The following is a 14,863-nucleotide window of genomic DNA, read 5'->3' as shown; positions in this document are numbered from 1 at the left end:
TCATTTCTTTTCAAGTAATAAATTTTCTTCATTTCTTAACACTATAATGACATCCAATTCGAAAGGCGCGTAGGTTGTATTTCTTTCAACTGTCTTCTTATACGGAACGGCCTTTCACTTTCAAAAGTGATATCATCTTTATAGCCTCTCATGACAAGGGATAACTTGTTCATTGTGTCTCACGAGATGTGAATATGAATTATATTAAACATCATTCTCACCTGAAACTTGTCTAGTATATCTCATTTCCTCTCCCATGTCAACTTAATGATAGAATAGATTGAATAAATAACACCATCTCAATTTACGACACGAAGCACAAGACACAAAACACAAAACAAGCAAAATAACATAAATATTACAAAATTGCAATATACTTAGCGTTATTATTTATGTCTGTTTGTGGATCAGAGGTTGTGTGACCGCCTTAAAATCCCGAGATCGTGGCGTTTGCCTCGTGTGAAAATGGGAAACCGCAGAAAACCATCCTCAAGTTTAGCGACGGTGCATTTTGAACCTATCTTCTGAATGATAATATGTGTAGTATTTCATTATTATTATTATTATTACTACTATTATTATTATTATTAATGGGGCCCACTCAGCCTCGGCAGGTCAGCTGAGTAGAGGGAGGTTCGATTCCCACCTGAGCCATCCTGGAAGTGTTTTTCCGTTGTTTCCTACTTCTCCTCCAGGCAAATGCCGGGATGGTACCTAACTTAAGGCTACGGCCGCTTCCTCTCCTCCAGGCAAATGCCGCGATGGTACCTAACTTAAGGCTGCGGCCGCTTCCTTCCCTCTTCCTTGTCTATCCCTTCCAATCTTTCTGACCCCTCACAAGGCCTCTGTTCAGCATAGCAGATGAGGCTGCTTGGGCGAGGTACTGGTCCTTTTCCTAGTTGTATCACTCCGACCCTAAGTCTCATGCTCCAGGACACTGCCCTTGAGGCGGGAGAGGTGGGATCCCTCGCTGAGTCCGAGGGAAAAAGCCACCCCTGGTCGGTAAACAGATTAAGAAAGAAAGGCGATTATTATTATTATTATTATTATTATTATTATTATTATTATTATTATTATTATTATTATTATTATTATTATTATTTGCACTTTTCGCCAACTCTGGATGCATTATCTCGTTATTGTATGTTATTAGCAGAGTATGTTCAAGGTTTTCTCATTTTTGTTATGCGCAGTAGTTTCCCGTGTGAGTATACATATTTTTCTATGTACACTATTTATGAAAGCTGCAACACCAAGAAATGAAACACGCAATGGAATTGAATCTTATACCACAATACACAAACGATTACGTTTACAGATCTGCAATGACCTTTGATCTTGAGTATTCAGTATTTTGTATAGCCTCCACGCGCTGCAATAAGAGCCTCTAAACGTAATGGCATGGAATCAAAGAGTTTCTAGATATGTTCATGGAGAATTTCCCCCCACGCAGTATGCGAGTCCATAAATCATGAACACTGATTACTCGAGGTCCGTGACGAACAAGTGCCGAACAACCATATCCCAGACATGTTCGATGGGTGACATGTCAGGTGAACGTGCAGGTCAGAAAAGCAATGGTACCCGTCGTTCTTCGAAAAAGGCTTGCATATTCCTCGCCACATGTGGCCGGCCATTGTCCTGCTGAAATGTGCATGTGGAGTTGCCTAAAGATGGGAGAGTACCTCCGGTTCTAAAAAAGCACTCATGTACCGGTTGCTGTTCAGATTGCCCTTAATACCTAGAAGGCGAGATCGGCTGTATGGCGTAATCTTTCACCTTTGCTGTTCGTAGTTTACATGGATCATCGGCTGAAAGGTATAAAGTGGCAGGGAGGGATTAAGTTAGGTGGAAATGTAGTAAGTAGTCTGGCCTATGCTGACGACTTGGTCTTAATGGTAGAATGTGCTGAAAGCCCGCAGTCTAATATCTTGGAACTTGAAAATAGGTGTAATGAGTACGGTATGAAAATTAGCCTTTCGAAGACTAAATTGATGTCAGTATGTAAGAAATTCAACAGAATTGAATACAAAGCTGGAACAGGTAGATAACTTGAATTATTTAGGTTGTGTATTCTTCCAGGATGGTAATATAGTAAGTCAGACTGAATCAAGGTGTAGTAAAGCTAATGCAGTGAGCTCGCAGTTGCGATCAACATTGTTCTGTAAGAAGGAAGTCAGCTCCCGGACGAAACTATCTTTACATCGGTCTGTTTTCAGACCAACTTTGCTTTACGGGAGCGAAAGCTGGGTGGACTCAGGATATCTTATTCATAAGTTAGAAGTAACAGACACGAAAGTAGTGAGAATGATTGCTGGTACAAACACGTGGGAAAAATGGCAGAAGGGTACTCGGAATGAGGAGATAAAGTTAGGAATGAACACGATAGATAAAGCTGTATGAATAAACCGGCTGCGGCGATGGGATCGCATGAGGCGAATGAAGGAGGATAGGTTACCTAGGAGAATAATGGACTCTGTTATGGTGGGTAAGAGAAGTAGAGGGAGACCAAGACGACGATGGTTGGACTCAGTTTCTAACGATTTAAAGATGAGAGGTAAAGAACTAAATGAGGCCACAACACTAGTTGCAAATAGAGAATTGTGGCGACGTTTCGTAAATTCACAGAGGCTTGCAGACTGAACGCTGAAAGGCATAACGGTCTATGATTATTTATTTATTTATTTATTTATTTATTTATTTATTTATTTATTTATTTATTTATTTATTTATTTATTTATTTATTTATTTATTTAATTATTTATTTATTTATTTATTTATTTATTTATTTATTTGTTTGTTTGTTTGTTTGTTTGTTTGTTTGTTTGTTTGTTTGTTTGTTTGTTTGTTTGTTTGTTTGTTTGTTTGTTTGTTTGTTTATTTATTCAGCGTATGGCTTATAGTTCCGGTAGCGTCCGAAGTCACGTTCGGCGTACCTCGTGCAGGTCTTTCTATTTGAAACCCATGGGTAACCTGATGATGAAAAGGTAGGGAGAGGGTGAAATCCGCTGTCGCACATGCCTATTCTTGTCGAGTAACATCAAAATGTCCGCTCAAAGCTTAACGTCTCCATCCGATTGGCGAATAACCAATCAATAGCGTTTTATATATATATATATATATATCCAAATTAACACAGCGGGCAGGTTTGGAATTTAATATAGGCTTTTGGCACGCGATCTAGTGATAGGAAATTGTATACTACCACCTATTCTATCCTGCCGGCCAATATTCTGATGGCGATTATTTTTCCAACAACTGGACTTGAACCTGCTAATCTCGGCGTCAGTCCATTCCGGACATAATGCCTGAATGATCATGGTCATCAGTGGTAAACTTCGAAGCTCGTTTCTTTTCAGCTGACTCTGACAAGATGTATCTGTTAATCTCTTTACTAAAGCGGAAACCCCCTCAAGTAAAACAGTTTATGCCAACAGCGGTTGCCAGCTTAATATATACTTCGCGTACTGTTCATGAGAGAGCTTTGAATGGAGCAAGATGGATAAGAGGGAGATGATAGTTAAAGAAGTTTCGGCTTGAAGTGTTTATAGAAATGACGTGCATCGTCTTTGAATGGATGTAGACTTACTGGCTCACGTGTATTCTCTGAGCTCCTTCAGCGCCATTAGGTCCATACCAAAAGAACTAAAAAAATAAAACGCAACCTCATTGAGTTAATTACGTGGTACCAATAATGAAGGTATAAAATTATACTTTGGTGTGGTGCAGCCAGTTAAGACAGACCCTTCGACGAGGGTGGCAGGTATCTGGGAAACTGTGTGTTATTGTGGTGGAGGGTAGTGGTGTGTGTGTGTGTTGCAGAGATATTGGCGACAGTACAAACATAAGCCAGAGGAATTAATTATTTAAGGTTAAAATTTCCTACCCGGCGGGAATCCAAACCGGGGCTGTCTGAAACGAAGGCAACTACGTTGGCCATTCAGCCAAGCAGCCGGACATCGTGAAGATGAAAGCTTCAAATTAAGAAGATGGTGAGCTGAACCCCATTGCCGATACTTCCCCATTTTTATCATCATTTCCGGCTCCCTGTCAGACAGATCAGCTTTCAATTAACAGGATCCCGACTTCGATTCCTATCCAGGTCGTTGGGTTTTAATTGTGAACGATTAATATTATAATGACGAATAGGTATAACTTAATAAGACCTCCTTAGCTCGGGAATTGTATATATGTGCTGTCCCAAATTTTCTCAAATTCACCACAACACAATACATTACAATACAGACGCCACCCAACTTCACCGTAAAGTCCACTGTACGTTGCCATTTCCAGGCCAGTAATATAATTATGCACAAAATGTCATTCATTACAAGAGAAGTGCCACTATTACTACCATCCCAGTTCAAGTCCGTTCTTATCCTAGAGTCAACGAAATCCTATCGGTGCAAGTGCGATGTTTAATTAATTATTTATTTAATCCTTTTACCCTCCAGGGTTGATTTTTTCCTCGGACTCAGCGAAAGATCTCACTTCTACCGCTTCAAGGACAGTGTCCTGGAGCATGAGACATTTGGTCTGGGGATGAACCTGGGGAGGAGGACCAGTACCTCGACCACGCGGCCTCATCTGCTATGCTAAATAGGGACTTTGTGGGGGATGGAAAGATCGGAAGGGATGGGCAAGGAACGGGAAAGGAAGTGGCCGTGGCCTTAAGTTAGGTACCATCCCGGCATTTGCCTGCAAGAGAAGAGAGGACACCACGGAAAACCACTTCGAGGATGGCTGAGGATGGAATCGAGCCCCCTTCTACTCACTTGACCTCCCGAGGCTGAGTGAACCCCGTTCCAGCCCTCGTACCACTTTTCAGATTTCGTGGCAGAGCCGGTAATCGAACCCGGGCTTCCGCAGGTGGCAGCTAATCACACTAACCGCTACACCACAGAGGCGGAAATATTGTATGGACTGTATTTTCAAAAAAATGTAAAAAAAGTCATTCAGACGTAAGATCCAGGTTAAAATATTAAGGGTTAAGGTGATTGCTTTAATTGTAGTTTTTTCATGTACCAAATGGCTTGGTACAACCTGGCCGATATTTCCCTTGTATAGTCGCTCAAAAAATAATGAGCGCTTGGTGTTGTATGTTCCTCGCATTTAATAATTTGTCAAACTTCATTTTCATTATTATAAAAAAATCATTCACCTGCCACGTACATACAAACCCTCTGCATACCCAAAACAAACATTATATCTGTAGATTCAGTTGTATGTGGAAAAAGTGTACCTGCGAGAAACTTAATACTATGCACTCTTACTTTTTTCAAGTGACTGTACTCAAAGTCTTTTATTATAATTTTGTGGCTGAGTTTCTAACACTGTTGTGGGTGTTCGAAACTGATAAAATTGTGGTAAAGCTGAGCACGTTGGCTGTGTGGTTCGGGACGTGTTGCTGTAACTTTCATTGAAGATATGTTGCGTACGAGCTTCTCCATCACCAAGCCTGAAGATGGTTTTCCGTACTTTCCTTCATTTACACCAGGCAAATGCTGTGGCGTCCGCCTCTGTGGTGTAGTGGTTAGAGTGATTAGCTGCCACCCCCGGAGGCCCGGGTTCGAGAGCTGGAACGGGTTCCGCTCAATCTCGGGAGGTCAACTGAGTAGAGGTGGGTTCGATTCCGACCTTACCCATCCTCGAAGTGGTTTTCCGTGATTTCCCACTTCTTCTCCAGTCAAATGCTGAGATGGTACCTAGCTTAAGGCCACTGCCGCTTCCTTACCTCTTCCTTGTCTATCCCTTCCGATCTCCCCATCCCCTCCTCACAAGGCCCCTGTTCAGCATAGCAGGTGAGGCCGTCTGGAACCTATCTGTGTCGTTGCGACGTAAAGCAGATCATATTATATATCTGTGGTTTATGTCTTACGTAAAATACCGGAATTTGCTTGGACTTCAGAGAGAAACCCCTTAAACCCAGCCTTAGGATGGCTGAGAGTGGGACTTTAGTCTAAAAAATCTCTTATTTTGTGTATCTGAGGCGTACTCCCCTTTGAAATTACCTTTAAACTAATCTTATATCCATAGGTGAATCGTAAATCGAACCCAGTACCTCCCGGCTTGTCGTTTGCTAAATTGTGGTCATTGGAACAAGGAGCTGACACAGCTGACACAGCTGACACGGAAATTTCTCACTCTGGTTCTAACTGCTGTCGATGCACTCAGAAAGCAGCTGACTTCAAGGTCATTCAGGCGCTGGTTCTTTGACATTGCTGAGCTAAGGACGTTGGCGGATGCTCCGTAACATAACATAGATGTGTAATTCAAAACCATAGTACCTTGTCAAAGGAATAACCTCTTCTCTATCCCTGGTTCCTGTTTTAACCAACTACTGATAGCATTACCACCAGATTTTTCTCTTTCATGGATGATTTATTCTTCAAAATTTCACTGAATTTTCTTTGTGTTAATATCGTATTGTATGAAAGAAGTTTTTATGAGAAATATAATTAGTTAAGGGTGTTCCCTTCTCCACCTATCATACACATCGTTTTCTCACCAAGTTGGCCGTGGATCGAATTCCAGACAATGCACGCTGGGTTTTTAAAATGAAAAGTCATGTCTCAGTGGTTCGTATTCCACGTAAAACTGGGGATTCTATAGCTATGTTCACGATATCAACTGTCACATAAAACATTTTTTACAGGTCTTATGGCGACGATGGGATATGAAAGGTCTAGGAGTGCAAAGGAAGCAGCTGTGGCCTTTTTATCTAGGGTGAAAATAGGAAACCACGGAAAACCATCTTCAGGGCTGCCGACAGTGGGGCTCGAGATTACTATCTTCCGAATGCAAGGTCACAGCTGCGCAACCCTAACCGCACGGCCAATTCGCTCGGTCACATAAAACTACAAGCTTGCTTTTCTCTTTGCTTTCCCGTCTTTCTTGGTTGCAATTTTTACACGGTACACTCATTCTTGGAAGTGTCGTTGTCGGAATTCTTTAATAATAATAATAATAATAATAATAAGGCCGCCTCTGTGGTGTAGTGGTTAGCGTGATTAGCTGCCACCCCCGGAGGCCCGGGTTCGATTCCCGGCTCTGCCACGAAATTTGAAAAGTGGTACGAGGGCTGGAACGGGGTCCACTCAGCCTCGGGAGGTCAACTGAGTAGAGGTGGGTTCGATTCCCACCTCAGCCATCCTGGAAGTGGTTTTCCGTGGTTTCCCACTTCTCCTCCAGGCGAATGCCGGGATGGTACCTAACTTAAGGCCACGGCCGCTTCCTTCCCTCTTCCTTGCCTATCCCTTCCAATCTTCCCATCCCTCCACAAGGCCCCTGTTCAGCATAGCAGGTGAGGCCGCCTGGGCGAGGTACTGGTCATACTCCCCAGTTGTATCCCCGACCAAGAGTCTGAAGCTCCAGGACACTGCCCTTGAGGCGGTAGAGGTGGGATCCCTCGCTAAGTCCGAGGGAAAAACCGAACCTGGAGGGTAAACAGATGATGATGATGATAATAATAATAATAATAATAATAATAATAATAACTACTTTTACGGTTTTCGGAGATGCCGAGGTGCCGCACTTTTATCTCGCACGAGTTCTTGAGCGTGCCATTACATCTGCCGACAAGAGGCTGATGTATCTGAACCTGCCTAGTTGAGCTCAAAAGGCTAGCGCTCTACCGGCCGAGCTACTCAGTCCGGCTGAAATTCTTTTGTTTCCTTCTGCTGCTAAGGCACTGATAATCTCATTCTCTTGTCCTCTAACGCAACAATCACTTCCAACACCAATAGTGGTATTTCCACCTTTCATATAGCTGTAGATGTTACTCAAGTGAATACTAGCGGAAAATTCTGCTTCTGAGTTTTTTCCTGTCTATTTTACGTCTTTCTTAACATATGCAGCTTTCTCGGCACCTCTGGTATAGGAAAGTGGGGCAATAGTAAGGTAATTACGGTACAGCCCGATGATTGCTTATTGTGAAAATGAAAAACGGCGAAAAACCCATCTTCAGGGCCGCCGAAGGTGAGGTTCAAATCCACTATCTCCCGAATAGTTACCAAACCATACCACTCGCTGGGTATCAGAGGATATGCTTAGAAGACAATATAGAGCAGTAGCAAGCCCATCCCTACCTGGAGTTGTTCTTATTATTTTTCTTCTGCTGCTGGTGCTGCTGCTAAACATAAGGTAAACGACTATCATGAGGTAATATTTCCTATTTTTGCGTTTCCCTTATCCGAGTTGCCGTATCATTCTGAAGAATCCTTTACAGTTTGGATCCTCCCTTGTCAGAAAGTGTAAACAAACTTTTATCAACTCCCAGCAAATCGACTGTTGCTGCTGCTAGCATCTCATAAGTAGTCCCTCTGTCGATACAAAAACATTCTATATAAATAAAATAAAAGCTTAGTCTGTACTTATGGCCTTATTCTTCTTCCTGGCTTTTCCCCAGTTTATTGCTGTCGGTATTTGAAGTGGGGGTGGGGGGTGGATTTAGCCCAGTTTTACGGTTGGGTGCCCTTCCTGACCCCAAGCGCACGAGGAAGGATATATTCACTATCGCGTCTTAGTGTGGTGGTTGGAGGTGGTGTGCTGTATGTAGATAAATACAAATGCATTTAAGACAAACATAAAGACCCAGTCCCCGGGCCAGAGGAATTAACGATACGCAGTTAAAATCCTCAGCCCGGCCAGGAATCGAACCCGGGGCTCTCTGAACTGAAGAGTAGGACACTGACCATTCACCGCGGGAGCCGAACTTGGTAGGAACTTTATTGGCTCACAGAAAATTTGGTAGTTGATCATAAGTTGTCCATGTGTAGAGGTGAAAAATGACACTTTTAGAGTTAAAGCTACAACATGTTGGTTCATTCAATTTAAGGGGATAATACTGGGACATCAAGGATACGATAGGCCAACACCAGGTCTGAAGATAGTGCAAGCACACCCGAAGTGCGAAGGACTGGCGGCGTATTCAAGAAAATTTGATAGACGCGTCTATAATAAGTCTTCTTTGGCTGCGTAGTGGTGATGAAACCAATAGCTTTGACTGTTTTATGTCTCTTCTCCGGCGTTTCTTTAATATATGTACAGCAGCTCAAAATTTAAAAAACAGGAATGAGCGCATGCTATTGTATGCTCCTCGCAATTAAAATGTATTACAATTTCAACTGTTATCCAAATATAATATCCGCCTCTATGGTTTAGTAGTTCATGTGATTAGCTGCCACCTCCGGAGGATCGGGTTCGATTCCCGGCTCTGCCATGAAATTTGAAAAATGGTACGATGGCTGGAGCGGGATCCACTCAGCCTCGGGGGGTCAGCTGAGTAGAGGGGGGTTCGATTCCCACCTCAGCCACCCTCGAAGTGATTTTCCGTGGCTTCCCACTTCTCTTCCAGGTAAATACCGGGATGGTACCTAACTTAAAGTCACAGCCGATTCTTTCCCTCTTCCTTGTCTATCCCTTCCAATCTTCCCATCCACCCCACAAGGCCCCTGTTTAGCATAGCAGATGAGGCCACCTGGGCGAGGTTTTCGTCCTCCGTCCCAGTTTTATCCCCGACCAAATGTCTCACGCTCCAGGACACTGCCCTTGAGGCGGTAGAGGTGGGATCCCTCGCAGTGTTCGGGGCAAAAACCAATGCTGAAAGTTAAACGAATTAAGTAAATAAATGTTTAAGTAAATCTATGTCAGTGACAGCATAACTGTTTATAATCAACTAGCGGCCACTGCACCGTGTGAATTATGGTCTTGTTATATTTCTCGTTACCATTAGTCCAACCGGAAGATCGAAAGACAATTAAGAGGTCTGCAAGTGTCTCGCACCGCCGTGATAGGGATTTCTTGCATGTAAGGTCACACAACGGAAAGCCCCTGGTACCGCATTACGTCACTGTCGCCCACGCCGTTACATGATATGTCCATAAAGATAAATTAGGGTCGATTACGTTCGGTGGCCATTACTATGGCAGCTTTCGTTTAGTCTGAGTTAATAGCAGTAAATACATTACGAAATTCGCTTGGAGCTATTTCTGAACAGAGACACACATGAATTTTTGGTTTATGTGGGCTTTAAGATCATGGAATGAAAATGAGCTTGATGGATGTATTCCATTTGTCACCAATGAATTCGTAGACATCCATCTCTCTTTCATCTTTCATCTAACCGCCTTTGCTCGACTATTGTTCTCTCTTCTTCTCGGTGGTACATGGTTTGCAAGACCCAGGAAGTCTTTTCATTTCTTCGCCTTTCGAGGTTTTTCCAATAATAATAATAATAATAATAATAATAATAATAATAATAATAATAATAATAATAATAATAATAATAATAGATTATCGAGCAGTTCGTCGCGCTGTTAGGGTCGCGCAGCTGTGAGCTTGCATTCGGGAGAGAGTGGGTTCGAACCCCACTGTCGACAGCTCTGAAGATGGTTTTCCGTGGTTTCCCATTTTCACACCAGGCAAATGCTGGGGCTATACCTTAATTAAAGCCACGGCCGCTTCCTTCCCACTCCTAGCCCTTTCCTGTACCATCGTCGCCATACGACCTATCTTTGTCGGTGCGACGTTAAGCAGCTTATAAATAATAATAATAATAATAATAATAATAATAATAATAATAATAATAATAATAATAATAATAATAATAATAATAATAATAATAACTATCTTTACGGTTTCCACAGATGCCGTAGTGCCGGAATTTGGTCTCGCGGGATTTCTTTTACGTGCCAGTAAATCAACCGACATGGGGCTGACGTATTTGAGCACCTTCAAATGCCGCCGGACTGAGCCAGGACCGAACTTGCCATATTGGTCTCAGAAAGCCAGCGCCTTAACCATCTGAGCCACTCAGCCCGAATTTTTCCCTAGTAAAAATTTTATCTGAGGATCCAACCCATTCTCTTCCTGTATCACGTTGTTTTGAATCCTTTAAAATAATATATTAAATGCTATGGTGTCCGACCCATTAATCCAAATTCATGGGTTCGATTCTAGTCAAGATAGAGGATTCCTTAGGGTATCCGAAGATCATGGCACTCCATGTCATTGAGGGCTGCCTAGGCGAGACGATAAAGAAGTGCTGACCGAGCTCGATAGCTGCAGTCGCTTAAGTGCGGCCAGTATCCAGTATTCGGGAGATAGTGGGTTCGAACCCCACTGTCGGCAGCCCTGAAGATGGTTTTCCGTGGTTTCCCATTTTCACACCAGGCAAATGCTGGGGCTGTACCTTAATTAAGGCCACGGCCGCTTCCTTCCCAGTCCTAGCCCATTCCTGTCCCATCGTCGCCATAAGACCTATCTGTGTCGGTGCGACGTAAAACCAATAGCAAAAAAAAAAAGTGCTGCATTCCCTCGGAAGGGCGAGAGTTTGACTCCTCGTCAGGAAGTCCAGAAATTCAAAAACGAGATTTCCGCTTGGACAGGTGCACAGCACTGAAGTTCACTTAGTCCACACCAAAAATTAGTACCAGGTTAATTCCTACCGGCAAAAGTGGCCGGATATACAACTAATTACACTATTCCTGATCAGTCATAAAAAAATCGACCAGAGCGTTCCACAGTCGCTGCTAGAGCGGAGCACAATCGGACCATCGAAATTGGTAGGCAGGCCGTTTAATGACACCACTTGAGAATGTCTGCAACCCGTTAGCTGAGACAAAACTACTGCTACCATTATTATTATTTTAGTGTCCCCCTTCTCTTTCATGTTCGTTACCCGACCTCCCTTGATCACTTCTCTTTTTCTTTCGGCCTCGATAGCACAAGCTTTTTCATGGTCCATCGTATATCTATTAGGCCACCTGTGTTGGTAACCGCGGGGTCCCTAGCTGAGTCTGGCATTGCTTCCACTTACTTGTGCAACCTCCTTACTTTCATCATTCCTATCTGTCCGGCTCCATGGCTAAATGGTTTGCGTGCTGGCCTTTGGTCACAGTGGTCCCGTGTTCGATTCCCGGCAGGGTCGGGAATTTTAACCATAATTGGTTAATTCCCCTGGCACGGTGGCTGGGTGTATGTGTCGTCTTCATTATCATTTCATCCTCATCACGACGCGCAGGTCACCTACGGGAGTCAAATCGAAAGACCTGCACCTGGCGAGCTGAAATCCTCGGACACTCCCGGCATTAAAAGCCATACGCCATTTCATTTCTTTCTTATCTGACCTTCCTTGGTCATCTCGTGTTCTCTTCCGGCCCCGACGGTATTAGATTTGCTAAACTTAGAGAGTCTTTCATTTTCACGCCCTTCGTGGCCCTTGTCTTTCTTTGCCGATATTCTCATTATCAGCAGGGTAAGAAGTCTACCATTTTTCCTCTGATTAGTGTTAAGAGGGGATGGTTTCCCTGTTGTACTTCCTCTTAAAACAATAATCACCACCACCACCACTTCACACCGTAATCCTACCTCTTTCCCTTCGGTATTGAGAGTGGATGCTTGTTACGATGTATTCCCTTTAAAGCAATAATCACTACCACCATCACTACCACTGCTATAAATTATTTATCAGAATTAAAGTGATACAACATCCGTACTGTCTCCACGAACAGCGAAATGTTAACACTGGGACGATAACATTTTTTGATTGTCAATGTTAAATGAGTTTCTTATGTTGTGCATCTGTTGCAGTGCCACAGTACGAGGTTGTGAGACTCCGGTCGTTCACCAAGCGCAGTATACAGGAGGGTACACACTCAGTTCAGCTGTCAGCGTTCGGTCGAGACCTTCAGCTGAGACTGCAGCGCACCTCGGGACTGTTCAAGGGCGATGATGTGAGGATGTGGGCAGCGGATCTGAACAGCACGTCGCCGCATCAGCTGGAGTACACCGAATTGCCGAAGGTAAGTTGAAGCGCGTTATCTATCTTTTTACAATTTGCTTAACTGCGCACCGACACAGATAGGTCTTATGGCGACGATGGGATAGGAAAGGGCTAGGAATTGGAAGGAAACGGCCGTGGCCTTAATTAAGGTACAGCCCCAGCATTTGCCTGGTGTGAAAATGGGAGAACCATCTTCAGGACTGCCGACAGTGGGGTTCGAACCCACCATCTCCCGAATGTAATCTGTCTGCTACGTGAACTAAGCGCTGCCACTCGCTCGGTTCTCTCTATATTAACTTTCCGGCTCAATAGCTGAGTGGATATCGTGTTGGCTTCAGTAATTGGGACCCTGGGTTCAATTCCCAGTAGGGTCGAGGGATTTTAATCGTAAACGGTTAATTCCCTTGACTCGGAGACTGGGTATTTGTGATGTCCCCAAAATATCTGCAACTTCAGTACACACAACACTATCCTCCACTACACTTAACGTGCAGTTTCATGTAGGCCTACTTGGCAGACGCTGTCCACACTTAGCGTAGGGCCTACCTTACACTGGATAGACCTTGCTTGCAACAGTCACAGTATAGTATTATTTTTATTATTATTAGTACAGTCTTATTATTATTATTATTATCATTATTATTATTAGCTGTGAGCTTGCATCCGGGAGATAGTAGGTTCGAATCCCACTATCGGCAGCCCTGAAAATGGTTTTCCGTGGTTTCCCATTTTCCCACCAGGCAAATGCTGGGGCTGTACCTTAATTAAGGCCACGGCCGCTTCCTTCCAACTCCTAGGCCTTTCCTATCCCATCGTCGCCATAAGACCTGTCTGTGTCGGTGCGACGTAAAGCCCCTAGCAAAAAAATATTATTATTAGCTACCTTAACTGTTGCCGTAGGATATCCCCTCTCGGCTGGTTTGCGTTTGACTCCTGACTTCACCTCGACTTGACTACTTTCAATTTTAGAACAATAGCGAGAGGCTATGATGAACTACTTAAATAAATTTTGACAGTGGAATTTTACCGGAAAGAATACAGCTATAATTTGGTGCATTTAAGCATGAGATTATTTTACTCATTCGTTTTTCTCATCTGAATTTGACAGTACGTTATCCAAGATATCCCTTTCCGATAACTACTGTACCTATCCTCATCGCGACTATTCCTTCTTCTACGGGTTTGACAGGTGTTTTCGAATTGGTACGATGGTTATAGGAATTTGGAGTTCAAACACCTGCTTCGATGGTTAGCACACGGGGTGGAGTTGAACTGGACCGCCGCTAAAATATCAAAATCAAGGATCGAAGAAGCCTTATCGTCCTCTCATATATTATACCAACTGCCCCAATAAAATGACACAGGTTAATATAGTAAATATATGTGGAGGCCTTTCGTCCTTGTATATATGTAGTGGCCTTTAGGTGAGGATCGCCACTTTTGACCCGATTGTGTCTTGTCACATTGTGAATATTTAAATCCCTCATAAACGACAAACTTGTGTACACTTCTACTAGTACTACACTGCACTGAGACTGTCTGAGAACTGACACTGAGTCGGTAGTTGGGCCCTCGAGGGTTGCAGTTACTGCGTTGTCACAGTTACCTTCATCTGCGACATATCATCATTTCACACGGGCTGAGTGTTTAATAAAAAATGTAGGCCTGATGCAATTCAATAAACTTTGACCCGTTCCTAAGCACGTGTTAATAATTCCAATATTTAAGACAGAACAAGTCATTCCCGATAAATAAGATCACTAACAAAATCATCTGTTGCTGACAATAACCTCAACAAATGTGCATGTTAAATACAGAATAGAACTGTACAACTAGCCACCGATTAATAACCAATAACGAAAATAATATTCAGAAAACAAACACCTAGATACATAAAGCAGCAATAGCTAACACAGTGCCGCTCCGAATAACATAAAAAAGCGACTGAGAGTGGCGATAGCTTCCTTACATGTGGCATCTCTGCTACCGTTGCCATAGCAACAGACCATTTTCGAGTAGTGTTAGTCAACTTTTTCTCGCCGGTGGCACTAAACGTCAGAGTTCAACTCTCGTGGGTCC

General features: G+C 43.2%; 1 protein-coding gene across 5 annotated transcripts in view; it reads left to right on the top strand.

The window, feature by feature from the left end:
* sona (sol narae) overlaps positions 1-14,863 on the top strand; it is a 679,307-nt gene that overhangs the window by 504,820 nt on the left and 159,624 nt on the right. For all 5 annotated transcript variants that reach the window (XM_067143283.2, XM_067143282.2, XM_067143284.2 and 2 more), the window contains one exon: positions 12,592-12,803. In XM_067143283.2, the coding sequence (XP_066999384.2) occupies positions 12,592-12,803 (212 nt within the window). The remainder of the gene's footprint in view (positions 1-12,591; positions 12,804-14,863) is intronic.

This window comes from Anabrus simplex, chromosome 3, assembly GCF_040414725.1.
Source record: "Anabrus simplex isolate iqAnaSimp1 chromosome 3, ASM4041472v1, whole genome shotgun sequence".
NCBI classification, from domain to species: domain Eukaryota; kingdom Metazoa; phylum Arthropoda; class Insecta; order Orthoptera; family Tettigoniidae; genus Anabrus; species Anabrus simplex.
This window is presented reverse-complemented; position numbering and strand designations above follow the sequence as displayed.